Source organism: Ceratocystis lukuohia (genome assembly GCF_044167205.1).
Source record: "Ceratocystis lukuohia strain C4212 chromosome Unknown Supercontig4_pilon, whole genome shotgun sequence".
Lineage (NCBI taxonomy): Eukaryota > Fungi > Ascomycota > Sordariomycetes > Microascales > Ceratocystidaceae > Ceratocystis > Ceratocystis lukuohia.
Window position 1 is genome coordinate 2,663,661 of NW_027263523.1, and position 17,311 is coordinate 2,680,971.

Consider the following 17,311-nt stretch of genomic DNA (forward strand, 5'->3'; position numbering starts at 1 on the left):
GGTCTTCTCTAGTTTTCTCCCGGCCTTTTCTAGCTTCCCTCTCGACCACTAGCCCCGTCCTCAACTCTGGCATCGCCTACGTCCCCTTACCTAACATACCCAGATCCTTCGTTGCCGGCGTCTTGCCATTGACTATGACGCTTTCCCAATCGCAACTTCGGCTTATAACTAGCATTGGCGTTGGAATTCTAATTGGCACATCCATGACCGTCATCATCCCAGAGGGCATTGAAGCCCTGACTTTGCACGCCCACGCGCACTCACATTCTTCTGTCGATCCGATGCCAGAAACCAATCCTGGCCGCCGTCGCAGTTTTGGCGGCCAAAGTTCCGTAGAGCCTGGTGTTTTGCCTGAGCTTCAGGTCTCGGCCTCCATAGCTCCCGTGCAACGTGATATCCTCGCCGCTATTAGTGAGACACTTGAACGCCGCGAAGCCAATGATGATCATAACTCCGGCTCCGACTCCGAGCTGCCGACATTTTCTATCGGCTTCAGTTTGATTAGTGGCTTTTTGCTCATGTTCTTTATTGACCGCCTGCCGCGTCACGCCACCGACCATCTCTCGGCCCAAGCTTCACGAGACATTTCGCTTGACAATCTCGGAAGTGCCGACGGGGTTAGCGGCAGTCTGCTGGATCAGGAAAGCGCGGGATTTTTGTCGTCGCTTGGGTTAACACGAGCTGGTTCTCCGTATAGTGCTAATTCACGTAGCAATGCCCTGACAGTTGGTCTCGTGATCCATGCGGCAGCTGACGGCATTGCCATGGGAGCCAGCTCTAGCACTGAGAATACCAAGCTAGGCTTCATCATATTTCTAGCAATCCTCGTGCACAAGGCGCCGGCCGCCTTTGGTCTCACGACTGTACTGCTACGTCAGGGTGTCTCCAAGTATGCTGCTCGCGGCCACTTGCTAGTGTTTAGTGTAGCGGCACCGTGTGGCGCCCTGGGCACGTGGCTGCTGATCCATTTGCTAGGCGGTGGTCGAGGAATGCAGGGTACTGAGGGCCACCATTGGACGGGTATGCTACTGTTGTTCTCAGCAGGCACATTTCTGTAAGCACTATTTCTCCGACATCGATGTCTTGCAGGCTTGAAGGCTCTAGCCCGTTTTCACATTTTTTCAAATGTTTGTGGGAGAGGGAGAGCTTGTCTTGTATGAACGAACACATTTTCTAACATTTTATGACGCTAGCTACGTCGCCATGCACGCTATGCAGGAAGAGACAAGCCCGCACGAGTCCGGTTCGGCTACGGCTAATAGCTATCCCGAATCTCCGCATCAGCGAAAACGCACAGGCTTGCAGATGCGTGATACGCTGGCTACAGCCGGCGGCATGCTTCTCCCGCTATTGACCCAGATTGGGCACCATAGTCACTAAGATCGGATCATGAGCGATGCATTGGGGGGGGTTAACATAGACGGTGGATATCACTTAACATTTGATCGTATAGAAGAGAAGACATTGAACAGTGGATAAGACGGGGACGCAACATATGACAGCGGGAAAGATTTTGTTTGTTTGTTTGTATTATTTAACGTCTACCTACTGGTTTTCCCCAGCAATACGACGGCATGTTCTGGACGGAAAAGGGGTAAGAAGATGTCGTCCTCCGACACCGCCTCCGGGCAGTCAGCAGTTGCAGGTGTGCGTCTTCTTCGAACTACTCCTATGACTTTTTAGGGTCCGGCCTTGCGGCCAGGAGTCTTCTCCGTTAGACGTTGTCCAAGGGCTTCCCTGCTGGTTGTGTGGTTGGGTTGTGTTTCCAGGGTTGGTTACTTGGTGTTTTTGGCCTGGCAATGTACTTTGTTGCTTTGGTGTTTTTAAGTAGCTTGTCCGTAAACCTTTGGCTCCACGGCCTTGGTAAAGTCCTGCACGTCCACATGTGTCCTTGTTCTTTGGGCTGGTTGCAGTGGGTGCGTTTGCGTGGGTATTTCCATATGCTTAGGGGCCGTTTCGTTTCGTCAATGATGTCCTGGGAGGTACTGTTTCGCGTTTGCGGGTTGCGTAGTCGGTCGACTATTCCTTGGTTGTCCAGACATATCCGGATTTCCTCGGCGTCCATGTGTGCTGCAGCCCGCTTATCTGCCTTGTAGGCCCTGTGCGCTTCTGCGTGTATGCACCTTTTATGTCGAAGGTCAGGATCGAAGTGACTTTTTTCCAGTCCTGTGCGTCTTCTTAAGATTGAGCTATTAGATTCCCTCTTAGTTGTAAAAACCCACTTAGAGGGGAGGACTTGATTAGACTTTAAGGGCATTTCCATGTTAAATGTCTGCATTGTGTATGAGACTTCATTTCCTCTTTCATTGCTTCTTGCTATTGAAGGGCAAAGGGGCTTGCTTTAGCTTGCTTATATGTCTTAGGATCATCTGAGACAATACTTGCTGCAAGCCCAAAGTGTGGGTGTCTTACTAAAGCTGAATTAGAGGTCTGGTTGTCTGAGTCTTCAAGTTCTTCTGGTTGAGTGATAGGATAGGATCTGGTGATGAATGCCTGGAGACTAGGACTTGAGATAGTGTGTTGTCTGGGACTTGGAGGTCCGCGACTGCCCTCTTCAGTACTGCACAAATGTAGTTCCTTGGGATGATCCTTTTTTCTATTGCTTCTTTCTGCCATCCTCCTAGCCACGGCTCTTTCCATGCCCTTTCCCAGGATGGACAGGAGAGATATGAGTCAATATGATCGGGGCTCATTGCGTGGGCGTCTAGGCTTTGGAATCGCAACTAAGTCTGCCTTTTCGTTGAGCACGGTAAGGTCATTTTCTCTCATCCAGCTTTCCAGGGTCCTCCCCGCTTCATTTTCCGTGGGATTAGCGTCCCATGTTCCGTGATGTGCGTTGAGGTCCCCTATCGCTATCCATGCGCTCTCTTTTTCTGAGCGCATGAGCCCCTGTAGGCCTTCGCCCGGCCTTATGCAGTTGCGGTTTTCTGGAGCGTTGTATGCCCCTATCAGTTGAAGTGTCCCCTGCGTTGTTTTTATACGGATCGGGCATAGGTCCGGGTGGGCCTAGTGCGTCTCCGTTGTTTTTATGTCTTTTCGTACGTAGGCTATGCTTCTGGGCAGGTCCTCTCATCCGTCTCTCGGGCTATGCCGAGTGTATTCCAGGTGGTCCTTTGTCCTGTCCTTGTGCTGTCCGATCCAGGGTTCCTGTACCAGGAGGATGTCTACTCTCCAGACCCGGACCTTTTTCTCCGCTTCCTTGGCAGGAGGTTTCGGCCCCATTTTCTCTCTCGGGGGCACTGGTTGTTTTGGTGTCTCAGACACCTGCTTGGCTACTGACGCGTATGTTTGCTTGCCATTCGGCTTGCTTTGTCTTTTCGGTGTTGCGTCAGTCGGCTTGTTTTTGTCATCACCTGCGGTGGGGTTTCCATGCTGTATCTTTGTAAACATTGCTCTGAATTCAGCTGACACATGGCTTGTGAGCTTTTTCACTTCTGCATCCCCTTTGGCCATTGAGATGGCTTGGTTGCATATTTCAGGGAGTTTCTCGGCCAGCCAAATCAGTGCGTTCCCCCTGGTTTCCACCTGCTTCTTTTCGGCAGCAATGAACTTGTGAGCAATGGCGAGGTTACGTTCCCGTTCAGTCAGTTTTCCTCCATGCTTTCTTTCCTTTTCTATTTTGTTTTCCTGTCGCTCGATGATCATTTTCCCTGGTAGTTCCATGGGGTTGGCAGCTTGTGTTTCCTTCGCTTGTTCTTCTTCATTTTCGCCTTCAGCGTGGTCTGCCACGTTCGCCATTACTAGATCTATGGTCTCCTTTTCCGTCTGGTATTCAGCGGAGTGCGCCGCGGCGGCACCACAATGGCTTCGTTGTCCGTTTTGTTCGTTGGTTTCTTCGTTGTATAGTGTAATAACAAGCGTTGCTTAGGGTTATCTCCTTTTCCTGGAGTTGGAGAAAAGTTTTTGTCCATGGTGTGCGTTGAGGTCCCCTGGTGCAATCCATGCGTTGTCTTTCTCTGTTCGCATGTTCTTGTAGTCCCTCCCTTGGCCTTATGCTACCTATTGGCGCGCTATATGCCCCTATCATTTGAAGCATCCCTTTCGTTGTTTTTAGACGGATAGGGCACAGGTCTGAGTGATCCTGGTGCGTCTCCGTTGTTTTTATGTCTTTTCGTACGTAGGCTATGCTTCTGGGGCGGTCCTCCCATCCATCTCTCGGGCTATGCCGAGTGAATTCCGGGTGGTCCTTTGTTCTGTCCTTATGCTGTCCGATCCAGGGTTCCTGTATCAGGAGAATGTCTACTCTCTGCTCGACCGCCTGTCGTAGTGCATTCACGTGGTTCGGTTCCCCTTTTCCAGCATTGACGCTCCAGATCGTTAGGTCTCCTAACATGCGTCTTGGCAGGGTTGGGCTGGTTCGCTTTCGGTTTCAGGCTCAGATTCGGATTCCGCTGTGGCTGTTCTTTTTCTTTTCTTGTAGCCTTGGCCGTCGTCCTTTCTCTTCCCCTGCACCTGGGTCTCTGGTCCTGTCACGGACTTCCTCACCCGGGCGTCCCTTTTGCAGGGTGCCTCTCCTGCTGCGTGTCCCGCAGTATTGCACACAATGCAGGCTGTGGGTGGGCCAGAGTGCTCCTTCTCCTGATGGTTGCGGCTCCCGCAGAGCCTGCACCTCGGGGGTGCTTTGCAGCCTGTGGTGGGATGCGCTTCCCAGCAGGTGCGGCATAAAGGTAGGGACGGGGTCCTGCACCTTTTGACTTGTGCCGCATTGTTGCTTCCCTCGAATTTCATGGCCGAGGGGAGTGTTTTGCCTTCCGGCAGGTCGATGGCGACGCGGAGGGTGGCGTCCTTGTACTTCTCCGCCTCAATCTGCCACTTGATGGCCTTGACTTGTCCCCCGGTTTGCCGTGCAATTTGTCCGGTGAACCATTCCTCATTCTTTGTGGGCACCGGGCCCTTGTCGCTGAGCACGTAGAAGTCGCTCAGGCCGGTTATTCGTGCGTGGGTCCATTTGTTGTCTATTTCGCAGACCTTTGCACCGCAGGCTTCCTTCGCTCTTTCCATATTCTTTTCGGTTGCCTTGCCTTGTTCCGCGTAGAACGCCCAGCCCGAGTTCACTTTCTTGACTGCGAACTCTTTGGGTGTTCCCCCGAAGATCTTTGCCAGCTCTGTTCCCATGTTCTCCTCCTTGGTTGTCACGGGTCCCCGGACGAAAATCCGGACTTTCTTTTCGACCCTCTTGAGGGATTTGGGTCCCGTTTTTTCCTTCAGTGCTACGGGTGCGCTGGTTCTTCCATTAGCCTGTTTGGCTACCGAAGCGTAAGATAGTTTGCCCTTTGGCTTGCTTTGTTCCACTTCATGACCTCTTTCCTTGGTCACTTTGTTTCCTGCGTTGCCTGTGGGCGGGGCTCCCTGCTGTGCGTTGCTGACCGCCGTTCTAAAGACGGCGGATACGCTGCTGGCCAGCATTTTTACTACTGAATCCCCTTTTGCCATTGCTATGGCTTGGTTGCAAATTTCCGGGATTCTTTCGGCCATCCAGAGGAGTGCGTTTGCTTGCAGTTCCGCCTGTTTCCTTTGGGCTGCAATATACTTGTGGGCCAGGGTGAGGTTGCGTTCGCGTTCCGTGGTCCTGCCGCTTTGTTTTCCCTTCGTCGGCTCTTGGTTGCCGGGTTGCCTTGCTTCCGTCGAGGATTCCTCCTCTACTTTGACTTCCGTCTGCCCAGTTTCCTTTGTCATCGTCAGATCAATGATCTCCATCATGGTGACATCGACCTGGTCCTCGGCAGTGCGCGCCATGCTGGCGCCGTCTGGTGCGCCCTCGCACTCCATGTCTTCCGTGTCTTTGTAGTCGTTGGTTCCTTTGTTGTAGAGTAAAAAGTAAGGGTTGCTTAGGATTACCTCCTTTTCCTGGAGTTGAAGGAGGGAAGTTTTTGGCTTTGCATACGATGTACGCCGTAGGTGCACCGGAGTCTTCTTTTTTCCTGGTGGGCTTGGCTACCGCAAAGCCTGCATCTTGGTGCTGCCTTGCATCCTGTAGTGGTGGGATGCGCCTCCCAGCAGTTGCGGCATGGAGGCAGAGATGGAGTTTGAGGGGAGAGTCTTGCCTTCCGGCGTGTTGTGATCTTGGGAAAGAAGAATGTCATCTGATTGAGCAATATAGGTTAGAATGTAGGGAAGCGTTTTGTTTGTTTGTTTGTTTGTTCTATTTAGCGTCTACCTACCAGTTTTCCCAGTAATACGACGGCATGTTCTGGACGGAAGGGGAGTTGGAAGATGTCGTCTTCCGACCCCTCCTCCGGGCAGTCAGCAGTTGCAGGTACTCGTCCTCTTCGAAATACTCCTATGACTTTTGAGGATGTAGGGAAGCGGAAACCTAAAAAATAAAAAATAAAAGTGGGAAAGGAAAGAGGAAAAAAAAACCACTAAAGCTGTGGAAGAGGTTAAAAATGAAAATTGCCTTGTAGCAACGCCTCGTTTCGATCGAGGGACCTCCGGGTTATGAGCCCGGCGCGCTTCCACTGCGCCACGTTGCTGAGGATCCTGGTATTTCACGGAAAATGGGGCGCATATGTGGCGCTAAAGAGCTAACATGCAAAAACCCCGGACAACTCTCCAACTCTCCCTCTTACAACCCTCGGGGGGGTACCTTTGAGGTCTGGCGCCTCCCCTTCTTCCGGGCTGCTAGAGGACGACGCCTATGACACTGATAAGCGTCTTTCATTCTTTTCTTTTTCTTTGACTCTGTCATGGATTCTGACAATGAGCTGTGGAGCCTTGAGGCCGCTCTTGCCCAACTTTGAGGAACAACCTCGTCGTCGACTCGCCCCCTTTTTCACGACAACTTTCGCGATCGCCAACTCCTCATCGCCACAACACCACTCCAACTCAAGGAGTTCACCTTCACGCTCAGGACTGAGTATTTGAGAGTTCACACAGTCCACACCTTTTTCTTATGTTTTGTTTTTTCTCGCGCTCCTCTGTCCTCGGACAGACTGGTGACTGTGGCAGGTCACTAGAAAGGGGGCTGCCTTAGGTCACATCCACACCGCATGAGGCAGCGGCCACTAGGGCGGTGGAAGGATAGACCATGAGCCCTCGGATGCTCACACAGTATGGTTGACTTTCTCGTCGCTTGACGGGATGCCCAGACTGCACTGGAATCTGTTGTCTTGTCTCCATGATCTTCATGGCTTCAGGACACATAGCAGATTTTTCAGAGGAACGAATGTTTGTGGGGAAGTTGGGAGTCGATTCCACTTCTGGGTTTAGGGTTTGTCTGGGGTTTTTGTCGGTGGGGAAAGGGGGATGTGGAAAATGGGAAAACCAAAGGTGTTGCAGCAGCCACGCATAGAAGGACAAAACCACTGTACTCCGCCGGGGCCTACCCCCCGTGCCGACAGCCGGGGCCTTTTAGACTAGTTTTTACACGGGGCCTCCACCAACCAAAAATATCAGGTAACCAATCCTAGAACCCGACAGGTACGCCCTCGGGCCGCGCTATACAGAGACCCTCCTGGCTATATTGCTGGACCCTAAAAAGTCATAGGAGAAGGTTGAAGTCTATGCGTTCCTGTCACTGCGGACCGCCCGGGAGGTGCTCCCGGCCGGAAGGCCGTCGTATTACGGTGAAATAGCTGTAGGTAGACGTTAAATAGTACAATCAACAAACAATCAACCCGGACAACTCTCCCTCTTACAACCCTCGGGGGGGTACCTTTGAGGTCTGGTGCCTCCCCTTCTTCCGGGCTGCTGGAGGACGACGTCTATGACACTGATAAGCGTCTTTCATTCTTTTCTTCTTCTTTGACTCTGTCATGGATCTTGACAATGAGCTGTGGAGCCTTGAGGCCGCACTTACCCAACTTTGAGGATAACCTCGTCGTCGACTCGCCCCCTTTTTCACGACAACTTTCGCGATCGCCAACTCCTCATCGCCGCAACACCACTCCAACTCAAGGAGTTCACCTTCACGCTCAGGACTGAATTTTGAGAGTTCACACAGTCCGCAACTTTTTTTTTCTTTTGTTTTGTTTTCTTTCTTGCGCTCCTCTGTCCTCGGATAGACTGGTGACTGTGGCATGTCACTAGAAAGGGGGCTGTCTGGCGCCTCATCCACACGCGCAAGGCAGCGGCCACCAGAAAAGTGGAAGGATATATCACGAGCCCTCGGATGCTCACACAGTCTGGTTTTTTCTCGTCTTTGGGGGGGGTTTTCCCAGGCTGCACTGGACGCTGCCGTCTTGCTCTCGTGATTTTCACGACTTCAGGAAGCGTGGCAGGTTTTTCAGAGGAACGAATGTTTGTGGGGAAGTTGGGGGTTAGCCCCACTACTTCTGGGCTTGGGGTATATCTGGGGATCTCCTTTTTTTTTTTTCCTTTTTGTTTCTGACGACTACAGATGGAAGACGAGTAACAAGCTTGCTTGGGAGCATACGAGCTTCTCTCGCCCAAAATCTGTGGTCAGCCCTGCAGAGGGTTAATTCTGACCGGTAACCAATCCGGCGTCGTTTGATCTTAGTGATTCCAGTAGACGTTAAATATATTCAAATCAAATCAAATCAAACGATGACCGTCGTATTACCGCGAAATAATTGGTAGGTAGACGTAAAATAATACAATACAATACAATACGAAACAGAAAAAGTTGAGAAAGCCATGCGCAGTGGTTAACCACTGTCGATACTCACCATGGTGTAGCTGGTTATCACGTTCGACTGTAACTTGTAAATAATACAATACAAGAAACAGAAAAAGTTAGCGGACAAGCTCCTTAAAAACACGGAAGCGACATGTTACGTCGCCAAGTCACAACAACCCGAGCCCGAGCTGAGCTGTCTGAACACTACAGAGGCAACCCCCCCTCAAGAAACGCGGAGAGGCAGGTCACTGCTACCGCAGACTACAGGGGAGCGATCAAAACAAGGGCAGCCTAGGATGACACAACCAACTCCGAGACAGCGAGGGCAGCAACGGAGAAGGGGACGAAGAGGGTGAAGTTGAGGGAGAATGGAAGAGGAAAAGAAGGGAGGGGAGGAGGAAACGTTTGCAGGATAGAAAGGAGATGTCGAGGAGGGCTCCATGAGAAGGTGCTGAGGGAGCTCTACTACCGACCACCAGCACAACGGGAAAAAGATTAAACGATGCGGCAACAGCCATGCATATGGAAGGACAAACCCGCTGTACTCCGCCGGGGCCTACCCCCCGTGCCGAAAGCCGGCCCCTGTCCGGAACACGCCGTGGTTATTGTTGCGAAATAACAGTAGGGAGACGTTGAATAATACGATAACAATAACAACTCTTTAGTTGAAAATAGGAAAACCAGAGGTGCTGCAACCGCCATGCATGCAGGAGGACAAAACCACCGTACTCCATCAGGGCCTACCCCCCGCACCGATGGCCGGTGGTCTTTTAGACTGGTTTTTTTCACGTAGTTAGCATCTACCAAAAAGACCAGGTAGCCAATCCTGGAACCCGACAGGTGCGTCCTCGAGCCACGTTAGATAGAGAGTTCTCATGGCTTTATTTCCTAACCCTAAAAAGTCATAGGAGATGCTCGGAATCTAGGCGCTCCTGTCACTGCTGACCTCCCGGGAGGTGCTCCTGCCAGGAACATGCGGTCGTATTGCTGTGGAAAACTAGTAGGTAGACGTTAAATAACACAAAAAATCCCTTTAGTTAGCACGCTAAATATCCGGAAGTAGTGACGGAAGACGATGTTATCTAAGCTGCTGTTGTTCAGAACATGCTGTAATATTGTTTGAGAAATACTAGCAAGTAAGCGTCAAATGGGAGAAACAAGCCCGAATTGTATTGGCCATCTCGCAGATTAAATGCGAAAATAAACAAACAAAACGTATTTGATTGAAGCTACCAGAGTACTAGCCTTTAAGACTTACTGTTTTGCGTGAATATATACTTGTAAGACTTCTATTTAAGATGGGGCAAGCTAGGGGACTAGGTCTTTCGCTAGAAGTAGAGCTCTGTGTGTCGTAGCGTATGTAACCTTGCAGAATAAGTACTTGGTTTAACATTATAGAGAGAGCTACTGAATAGGAAACTATATGTCTTACAGCAAAATGAAAGGAAATGCGAATGAGACAAAGAAGAGGAGATGATGGTTTGGAGCAAAATTAAGGGCCTTGTTTGTCAAGATACTCTCTTTTAGGCTGCAATCAACCACGGTGTTGCATAACTACCTTTCTACCTTTGACACTAGCATCGAAGTGAGTAGATCAAGAGAACCTAGACACAGTCTCGTGGCCTTTGTTGGTGGAACTTCTCTAGCATCGCGCCTTGGAACGACTTTGTGACACGATGCAATGTACCACGCTCTTGAAGTAGTGGTTTATATTTAGTCCGCGAAATACGAGCATCGTTTCCTAGAGAGAGACAAAGTTAGTTAGAATTTCAAGAATGTAGAAGTCTTTAGTGAAGGGAGGCTATATACATCAACAGTCAAGGCAGCTAAGTTACAGTAAGAAGGATGAACGCTCGATTGTAATGCTTTGAATCAAAGGCAGTCTTTGTTTATCAAAAATAGTACCTATGTTTGCAGTCTCTCTGATCTAGATGGTGACTACTTCCGTCCCAATCTGTTAGCTTAACGCTATTACAGGAAGCCACATCTACTATTATTATAAGGGCGTGTAGGAGTGTAGCTCATAGTGAAACTTTACATGTATATGGTCGATGAGTCTGGCTACTCTATCGAAAGCCTTTGAAGGGCCTATTAGTATGCTAGGCAAGCCAATGATTGAAGTTGTTTGCTGTCAATGCGAGGAATGTTGGTAGGATTTGGCTAACGAGGCGGGGTGAAGCTTGTGTAGCGTGATACAAGGTACACGTGACCAGCGTGCGGTACGTAGAGGACTAGGTTCAGGCCCTTTGCATAAATATCGCGTGTTTACCCGAGGTTACTCCGTACACATCATCGAAAGTGAATAACATCACGTGCCAAGGTACGATAATGGTGAGGGACTTGCTACTAGGTGCAAGCTTCTTCGCCTCACAATGTGGATGGTCATGAATTTAAACAACTCTTTTATTTGTCATAGGCCACAGGGAAACTTTATTTGAAAGAACATTTAAGCAGAGAAGAAGACATACTCCAGACTAGGCTAGGCGTGCAGCTGACTCCAGCAGGTGATCTGCAGCCACCAGCTGGCAGGAGCTACAACCTTAAAAGGCTCCGGCCCAGCCAAGAGCTAGGGCCTTTTTATTTTATTTTGGGGGCTCTTGGAGAAAACAATCTCAAGGTAAAGGGGCGTTCGTTTCTGTCGAGTTTGGGGAGCCTTGTTTTCACAGCATCTTCTATTTCCCTCTCCTCTTGTTGTCTTTTTCTATTGCATATTCGGCGTCTTTCGAGAAGCTTTCTTTTTCCCTCCCTTGATCTACTGCTCCCCGGAATTTCCCTAGCACGCACTAAAGTCCAGTCGGCTGCCTATTGATCAAATCAAGCATCACCTGCTGCTTCGCTTTCCCCATCGCCATTTCACATGCCGTCTCCCGATCCCGATCCCAATTCTGAGGAGGACCCGCTCGCCTCACCAGCGCTGCGATACCCCGGCGAGGATGTACGGCCAACCAGCTCGAAGGAGATTTCTGGCTGGTATATGTATGCCTTTGCGTCTGAGGTTTATGTTATATGTGGTGAGTTTACTAATCGAGTCCGCTAGCTAGCCGCATGTAATTGCTGGTAAAGCGACTAGTTGCTAACGTTGTCCTTGGTAGGAATCTGTAAGTTGGGCCCTGTTAATAGATAACCAATCATCTTGTCCCCCCCACTCACACTTATCATATCCTTTTGTTCCTCCACAGCTTCCTTCATCCCCATCCTCCTCGAGACGCTCTCCCGCGAAAATGGACACTTACTACACCACCCCGACCGACCCTGTCCAGCATCTCATGATCGGCTTAGCTCCTCTCCTCCTGATCCTACCCCCGCTGCTTCGGCTGTCGGTGACGTTTGTGTCGTGACCTTTCTCGGGTGGGACATCAACACCACGAGTTTTGCCATGTACACTTTCTCTGTCAGTGTGTTGCTACAGGCCCTAGTAGTAGTTAGCATCAGCTGTACTGCTGATCACGGCACGGGTCGCAAGCGGATGCTACTGGCTTTTGCCGCGCTCGGTAGCATTAGCGTCATGGGTTTCCTATTTGTGACCAGCCGCATGTACTTGATTGGTGCTGTGCTTACCATCATATCGAATACGTCATTTGGCGCGTCGTTTGTTCTACTGAATTCGTTTCTACCGTTGCTTGTCCGAAATCATCCAGAGGTCGCAGGGTTGAAGAGCGGCAGGACAGATGATAACTCGAACGCCAATTCTAGTAGACGTACATCAAGCGACGAGACCCCATTGCTTAGCGACGATTCTGCAGCATCGGTCTCGGAAATTACGTCAGTTGAGATGCGTCTATCCGGCCAGATTTCTTCCACGGGTGTTGGAATCGGCTACTGCGCAGCTTTGTTTGTGCAGCTACTCTGCATAGCCATTGTAATTATGCTAAAGAACACCACTTGGTCACAGCGTGTGGTTCTCTTTCTCGTGGGCCTATGGTGGGCAGTTTTTACTATTCCTTCGGCTCTTTGGTTGCGCCCACGGCCTGGGCCACCACTCCCCCGCCCGATACATCTTAATGGCCGTTCGTCCAGCTGGCGTGTGGCACTGAGCGATGCTAGTCAGTCGTGGATAAATTTATGGCGCACGGTTAAGCTAGCACGGCGATTGCTTGACGTAGTTTTGTTTCTAGGTGGCTGGTTCCTGCTCTCAGACGCCATCGCCACAACATCTAGCACGGCCATCTTGTTTGCCAAGACGCAGATGCATATGACGACATGGGCGCTAGGCATGATCAATGTCATCTCGACCGTATCAGGTGTCGTAGGCGCATTTTCATGGGCCCTAATCTCGCGCTCTTTTGGTCTCCAGCCGCACCATACTTTGCTAGCTTGTATCGCATTATTTGAGCTCGTGCCGCTATACGGGCTCCTAGGCTATCTCCCTATTGTACAGCGCTGGGGTGTCGGTGGGTTGCAGCAGCCATGGGAAATGTATCCACTAGCCGGCGTGTACGGGTTTGTCCTCGGCGGCCTCAGTGCATATTGCCGGTCAGTCTATGGGGAGCTAATTCCGCCGGGCTCAGAGACAGCGTTTTATGCACTCTATGCCATTACCGACAAGGGTAGTAGTGTCTTTGGACCAGCTATCGTTGGTTTCATAATCGATCGCTCGGGGGATATCCGCCCGGCCTTCTGGTTCTTGGCGGCCATGGTTGGGCTACCAGCAGTGTTTATGTCATTGGTCGATATTACACGCGGCAAGCATGAAGGCGAGAGGCTGGCAGTGCAGTTGGACGGGTTAAAGACGGGATATCTGGAGGGAACAGGAAGTGCAGACAGACACGGAGAAGATCAAGTGAGCTGAGGATTTATCTATGTTAGTACATGCGTAAACAAACGCACAGCCCGGCTGCAGGCATGCTTGTCCTTGCATCTGCGCCTACGTAAATACCTATATCTACAGAACATATTGTATGAGTGCGTCTATACCTGTCAGTGTTCTGTTGCTTATGCTTCCTATTTATACCTCCCGTTTACTGTTACACAGTATGAATAGCCATCTGCCAGCTGCCCGACAGCCATCTGCCAGCTGCTCTAATTTCAATATATTGCGATGTATAATGTGTTCGCCTGCAGGGTTGACGCGGTCGCCAAAGTGACGATGCCTCAGTTTGAATAAGAGCTGATTCAATCTCCTAGAAAGTGGGAAGTAAGCTCGGCATCCCCTTTTTCCCTTCTCAGTTCCATCCCGTCCTTCCCACTTTTGGTTTCGTTTGCTTGCCGTTGCCGCTTGAGGCTTCATTCCCTGGTGCCAAGCCAAATCTCGCATTTGATCTTTTTTTTTACTGAACGTCGCTTTCAGCTCTCATTCTCACTACAGGGCGCCAGTCCAATGCCAGAGCTAAATCCAATATCAAATACAAACGTAAACAAGCCATGCGTAGTTCCCAATACACTTCCACCTTCAACCCTACATGCGATCCTATCCCGAGTCCGAGTTCGCGTTCAAGCCCGGACTCCTGCTTCAGCACACTACCCGCAACCGATTGCCCATTCAGAGTAAAGCTCCTGCCCGATATTTTAGATTCAGCGGCCCTGGCAGCATGCCAAGGCCGCGTAACGGACTTCCGGATCAAGATCAAGGGCCCCTCAAACCCTAGTACTCAGGGACATGGCCGGTACCAGGCGTCCTCGTTCAGGCAAAACGGACCACTAAAGACGCATGCATCGCTAGACAGCAAGTTTATAGTGGAGCCAGCGGACGAGTGGTACGCCATGACACGGTACCATCATTTCAAGAGTGCGTAGCCATCCTTCCTCCTATGGATCCAAAGCAGAGTGAGGCAGACGTGCATATGCAACGGAAGCTAGAAGACTCCGTGTCATTAGCACCAGGAGAATTAATCTGACACACCCCCATTCTATAGTGAACGACACCGAGTTCCGCGCCAATATGTTTATCTGGGTAGCCAACCAAGAGATGGCCGTGGCGCAAAGTAACAGCGATGACCGTGACAGTGACAACATTAAACCCGCCGCGCCAGCGACAGTTCCAACACCCGATACCGTTAAAACCCCGAGTAGTTACGGTTGGGTAGGCAAGATTCTCGAGATCCGTGCACATGATGACAGAAACGTGTATCTGCGGCTTGCACGGATGTACTGGCCCGATGATCTCATGGACTGCCAGCTCATTAAGATCGATGCAAAATCCCAGAGAGTCAAGGGCCGGCAAGAGTATCACGGGCGGTATGAACTGATAGCCTCAAATCATAGTGAGTAAATACTTGCTTCTCTTTATCTTATTTCACAAGGGGTTAGATACTTGATGAGGTAACAAGACATTAGACTAACCCTAGTTTGCCAGTGGATATTGTCAATGCCATGACCGTCTCGGCACGTGCTGATGTCGCTCATTGGCAAGAGAGCGAAATGGAGACTCACATGAGCCTATATTGGCGACAGGCCCTAGACGTACGAACAAGCGAGTTGACAGCAAGTGAACCCTTCCAGAACCTTGATTTGTCACACAAAGCTAATTATCTGCATTCCAGGGCGCTCTTCCACGATGCATATGCCGTATACCAGAAAACCCCGACGGCATTCTCATTGGCTGTCCCAACCCGAACTGCAATGAGTGGATGCACGAAGCCTGTATCATCGACAATGTGCTCAGCCAGGCCTTCAGTCAGCTCAAGACCCCTACTGCACAGCTATCTAGTGATGGAACACCTATACCAACCACTGACACATCAAGAGAGGTAATTCCGCTCGCACCAAAGCCACCAAGTATTGACGATAGGTCACAGATAGCGAAGCGGAACGAGGCTAAAACAGTTCGACCATGGCAAGCGTATTTCTCGGGGCGGTTAGTCAGGGTACAGGACCAGCAGGTCAATCCAGAGAGCGATAGCGAAAGTGTCACTGAAGCAAAAGTTATTCAAGCTGAGGCAGTGCATAGTTCGCCGCCTCTCGTGGAAGTTACAGAACGGAGAGGTCTAGTACATGGCCTCAAGACGTGGACAGTTCCAATATCATGTCTAGTCTGCGGGACGCGCGTAGAGTAAAGAAGAGCTTCAGCTATCGAGCATGGATTCCGTGCGAGTTCAAAATATGGCCAAAAATTAACAAGGAACAATAAGTTTGTGAATATGAACTTCGCTAAAGAAGCCTAGGCGGGACAAGGCTGAGAAAACCATCTAAGTGGAAAGTGGGGGAGAATGTGCCCCGCCTTTTCACGTAGGAGCTTGGGGCAGACAAGGCAACCAATAAGAATCATTAAACTCTTCTAGGCCCAAGCTTCCAGGGGGGACCCCGCTGAGCTGGCGACAAGCAAGGCCTAAGCCTTAAGGCTAAGCTTGAGGAACTTCGAAGCAAGCTTGGAGACTTGCTATGATCTTGAACCTGGGAGCTCAGTTTCTTCCTATTTCTTCCTCTCCCTCTACGTCGCATTGTTTCACACAAGCCCTCTCCAGACCTTCATTTCAAAATGGCCGACATTGACCCTTACGACTCGGCAATGTAAGAAGCCCCTCTTCAAACTACAAGCTCTCTTTTCCTTCTCCCTACACCCTTTCACAAGCTAACTCTAGCCTTATCTTCATTTTTCAGGGACCTGCTCCGCCGGCTTAACCCAAAACATACCAGCGAGCACCTCAACTCCATCATTGCCCTGGCGCCCGACCTGACGGAAGACCTGCTCTCATCGGTTGACCAGCCATTGACTATCAAGACGTGCCGCCAGACCGGCCGCGCCTACTTACTGTGTGACTACAACCGCGACGGCGACTCGTACCGCTCGCCATGGAGCAACCAGTTCGATCCACCCCTTGATGATGCCGGTGGCAGTCTTGGCGGTGTTGGAGCCGACGGGAACGGCGGTGCCGGGGAGGGGGCAGTCCCCAGTGAGCGTGTGCGCAAGATGGAGATTAAAGCGAATGAGGCGTTTGATGTCTATCGGGATTTGTATTATGAGGGAGGCGTAAGTAGTGTTTATTTCTGGAACTTGGACGATGGCTTTGCCGGTGTTGTGCTGATGAAGAAAGGTGAGCTTTTTTTTTCTTTTTCTTTGTCGATGGACTCGACTGTACACAAGTGCAAACAGATACAAAAAAAGGTTAAACATGAACCTCCATGCTAACCTTGCCCACAGCCTCTGCTCCTGGTACTGACACCGACGGTGTCTGGGACTCGATCCACGTGTTTGAGGCCATCGAGCGCGGTCGTACAACACAGTACAAGCTAACGGCAACCGTCATTCTCTCTCTCGACTCTTCGACCGCCGCCCTGGGCGCCATGGACCTCAGTGGCAACATGACACGCCAAGTCGAGGCTGACCTCCCCGTCGACTCCGACGACGCACACATTGCCAACATTGGCCGCCTCGTCGAGGACATGGAGCTCAAAATGCGCAACTTGCTCCAAGAAGTTTACTTTGGCAAGGCCAAGGATGTTGTAGGTGATCTGCGCAGCGTGGCAAGTCTGAGTGAGAGTGCACGTGAAAGAGATGCGCATCGCGAGATTATCGGTAGCATGCGCCGGGATGACTAGAAGAGAGGCGGCATGCATAGAGGAGAGTATGACTTGGCATTGAAACTACGAGTTAGTTGGGCGCCCAGTCTAATGCGTTGTTTTGTGTAGCTTCTTTTTATAATAACATTGTATTTTGCTTTTTTACTAGCCATCCACTTGTGTATCTGAGAGCATTTGTCCCTAGAGAAAATCCGCTCCTGCTATCAACATTGCGTACACAAACTGTAGGCGACTGTATTATTGTATCAAGCCCAGTGTTAATTGCCAAACTCTTGT

General features: G+C 50.5%; 3 protein-coding genes across 3 annotated transcripts; all 3 read left to right on the forward strand.

Annotated features, from left to right (window-relative positions):
• Positions 1–203: 203 nt before the first annotated feature.
• On the forward strand, positions 204–1,380 carry HOO65_040616 (Zinc transporter ZIP9; the record flags this gene model as incomplete). Its single annotated transcript, XM_071002883.1, has 2 exons — positions 204–1,054; positions 1,194–1,380. 2 exons carry the CDS (start codon positions 204–206, stop codon positions 1,378–1,380), a joined length of 1,038 nt encoding a protein of 345 aa, XP_070859459.1.
• A 10,055-nt stretch (positions 1,381–11,435) lies between these two features.
• Positions 11,436–13,367, forward strand: HOO65_040617 (putative autophagy-related protein 22; the record flags this gene model as incomplete). Its single annotated transcript, XM_071002705.1, has 2 exons — positions 11,436–11,589; positions 11,758–13,367. 2 exons carry the CDS (start codon positions 11,436–11,438, stop codon positions 13,365–13,367), a joined length of 1,764 nt encoding a protein of 587 aa, XP_070859460.1.
• A 572-nt stretch (positions 13,368–13,939) lies between these two features.
• HOO65_040618 (F-actin-capping protein subunit beta) lies at positions 13,940–17,053 on the forward strand (the record flags this gene model as incomplete). The annotated part of the gene is made up of 7 exons (XM_071002549.1): positions 13,940–14,303; positions 14,431–14,752; positions 14,863–14,977; positions 15,058–15,371; positions 15,920–16,024; positions 16,115–16,548; positions 16,656–17,053. The coding sequence occupies 7 exons, from the start codon at positions 13,940–13,942 to the stop codon at positions 17,051–17,053; spliced, it is 2,052 nt and encodes a 683-aa protein (XP_070859461.1).
• Between the last annotated feature and the right edge of the window lie 258 nt (positions 17,054–17,311).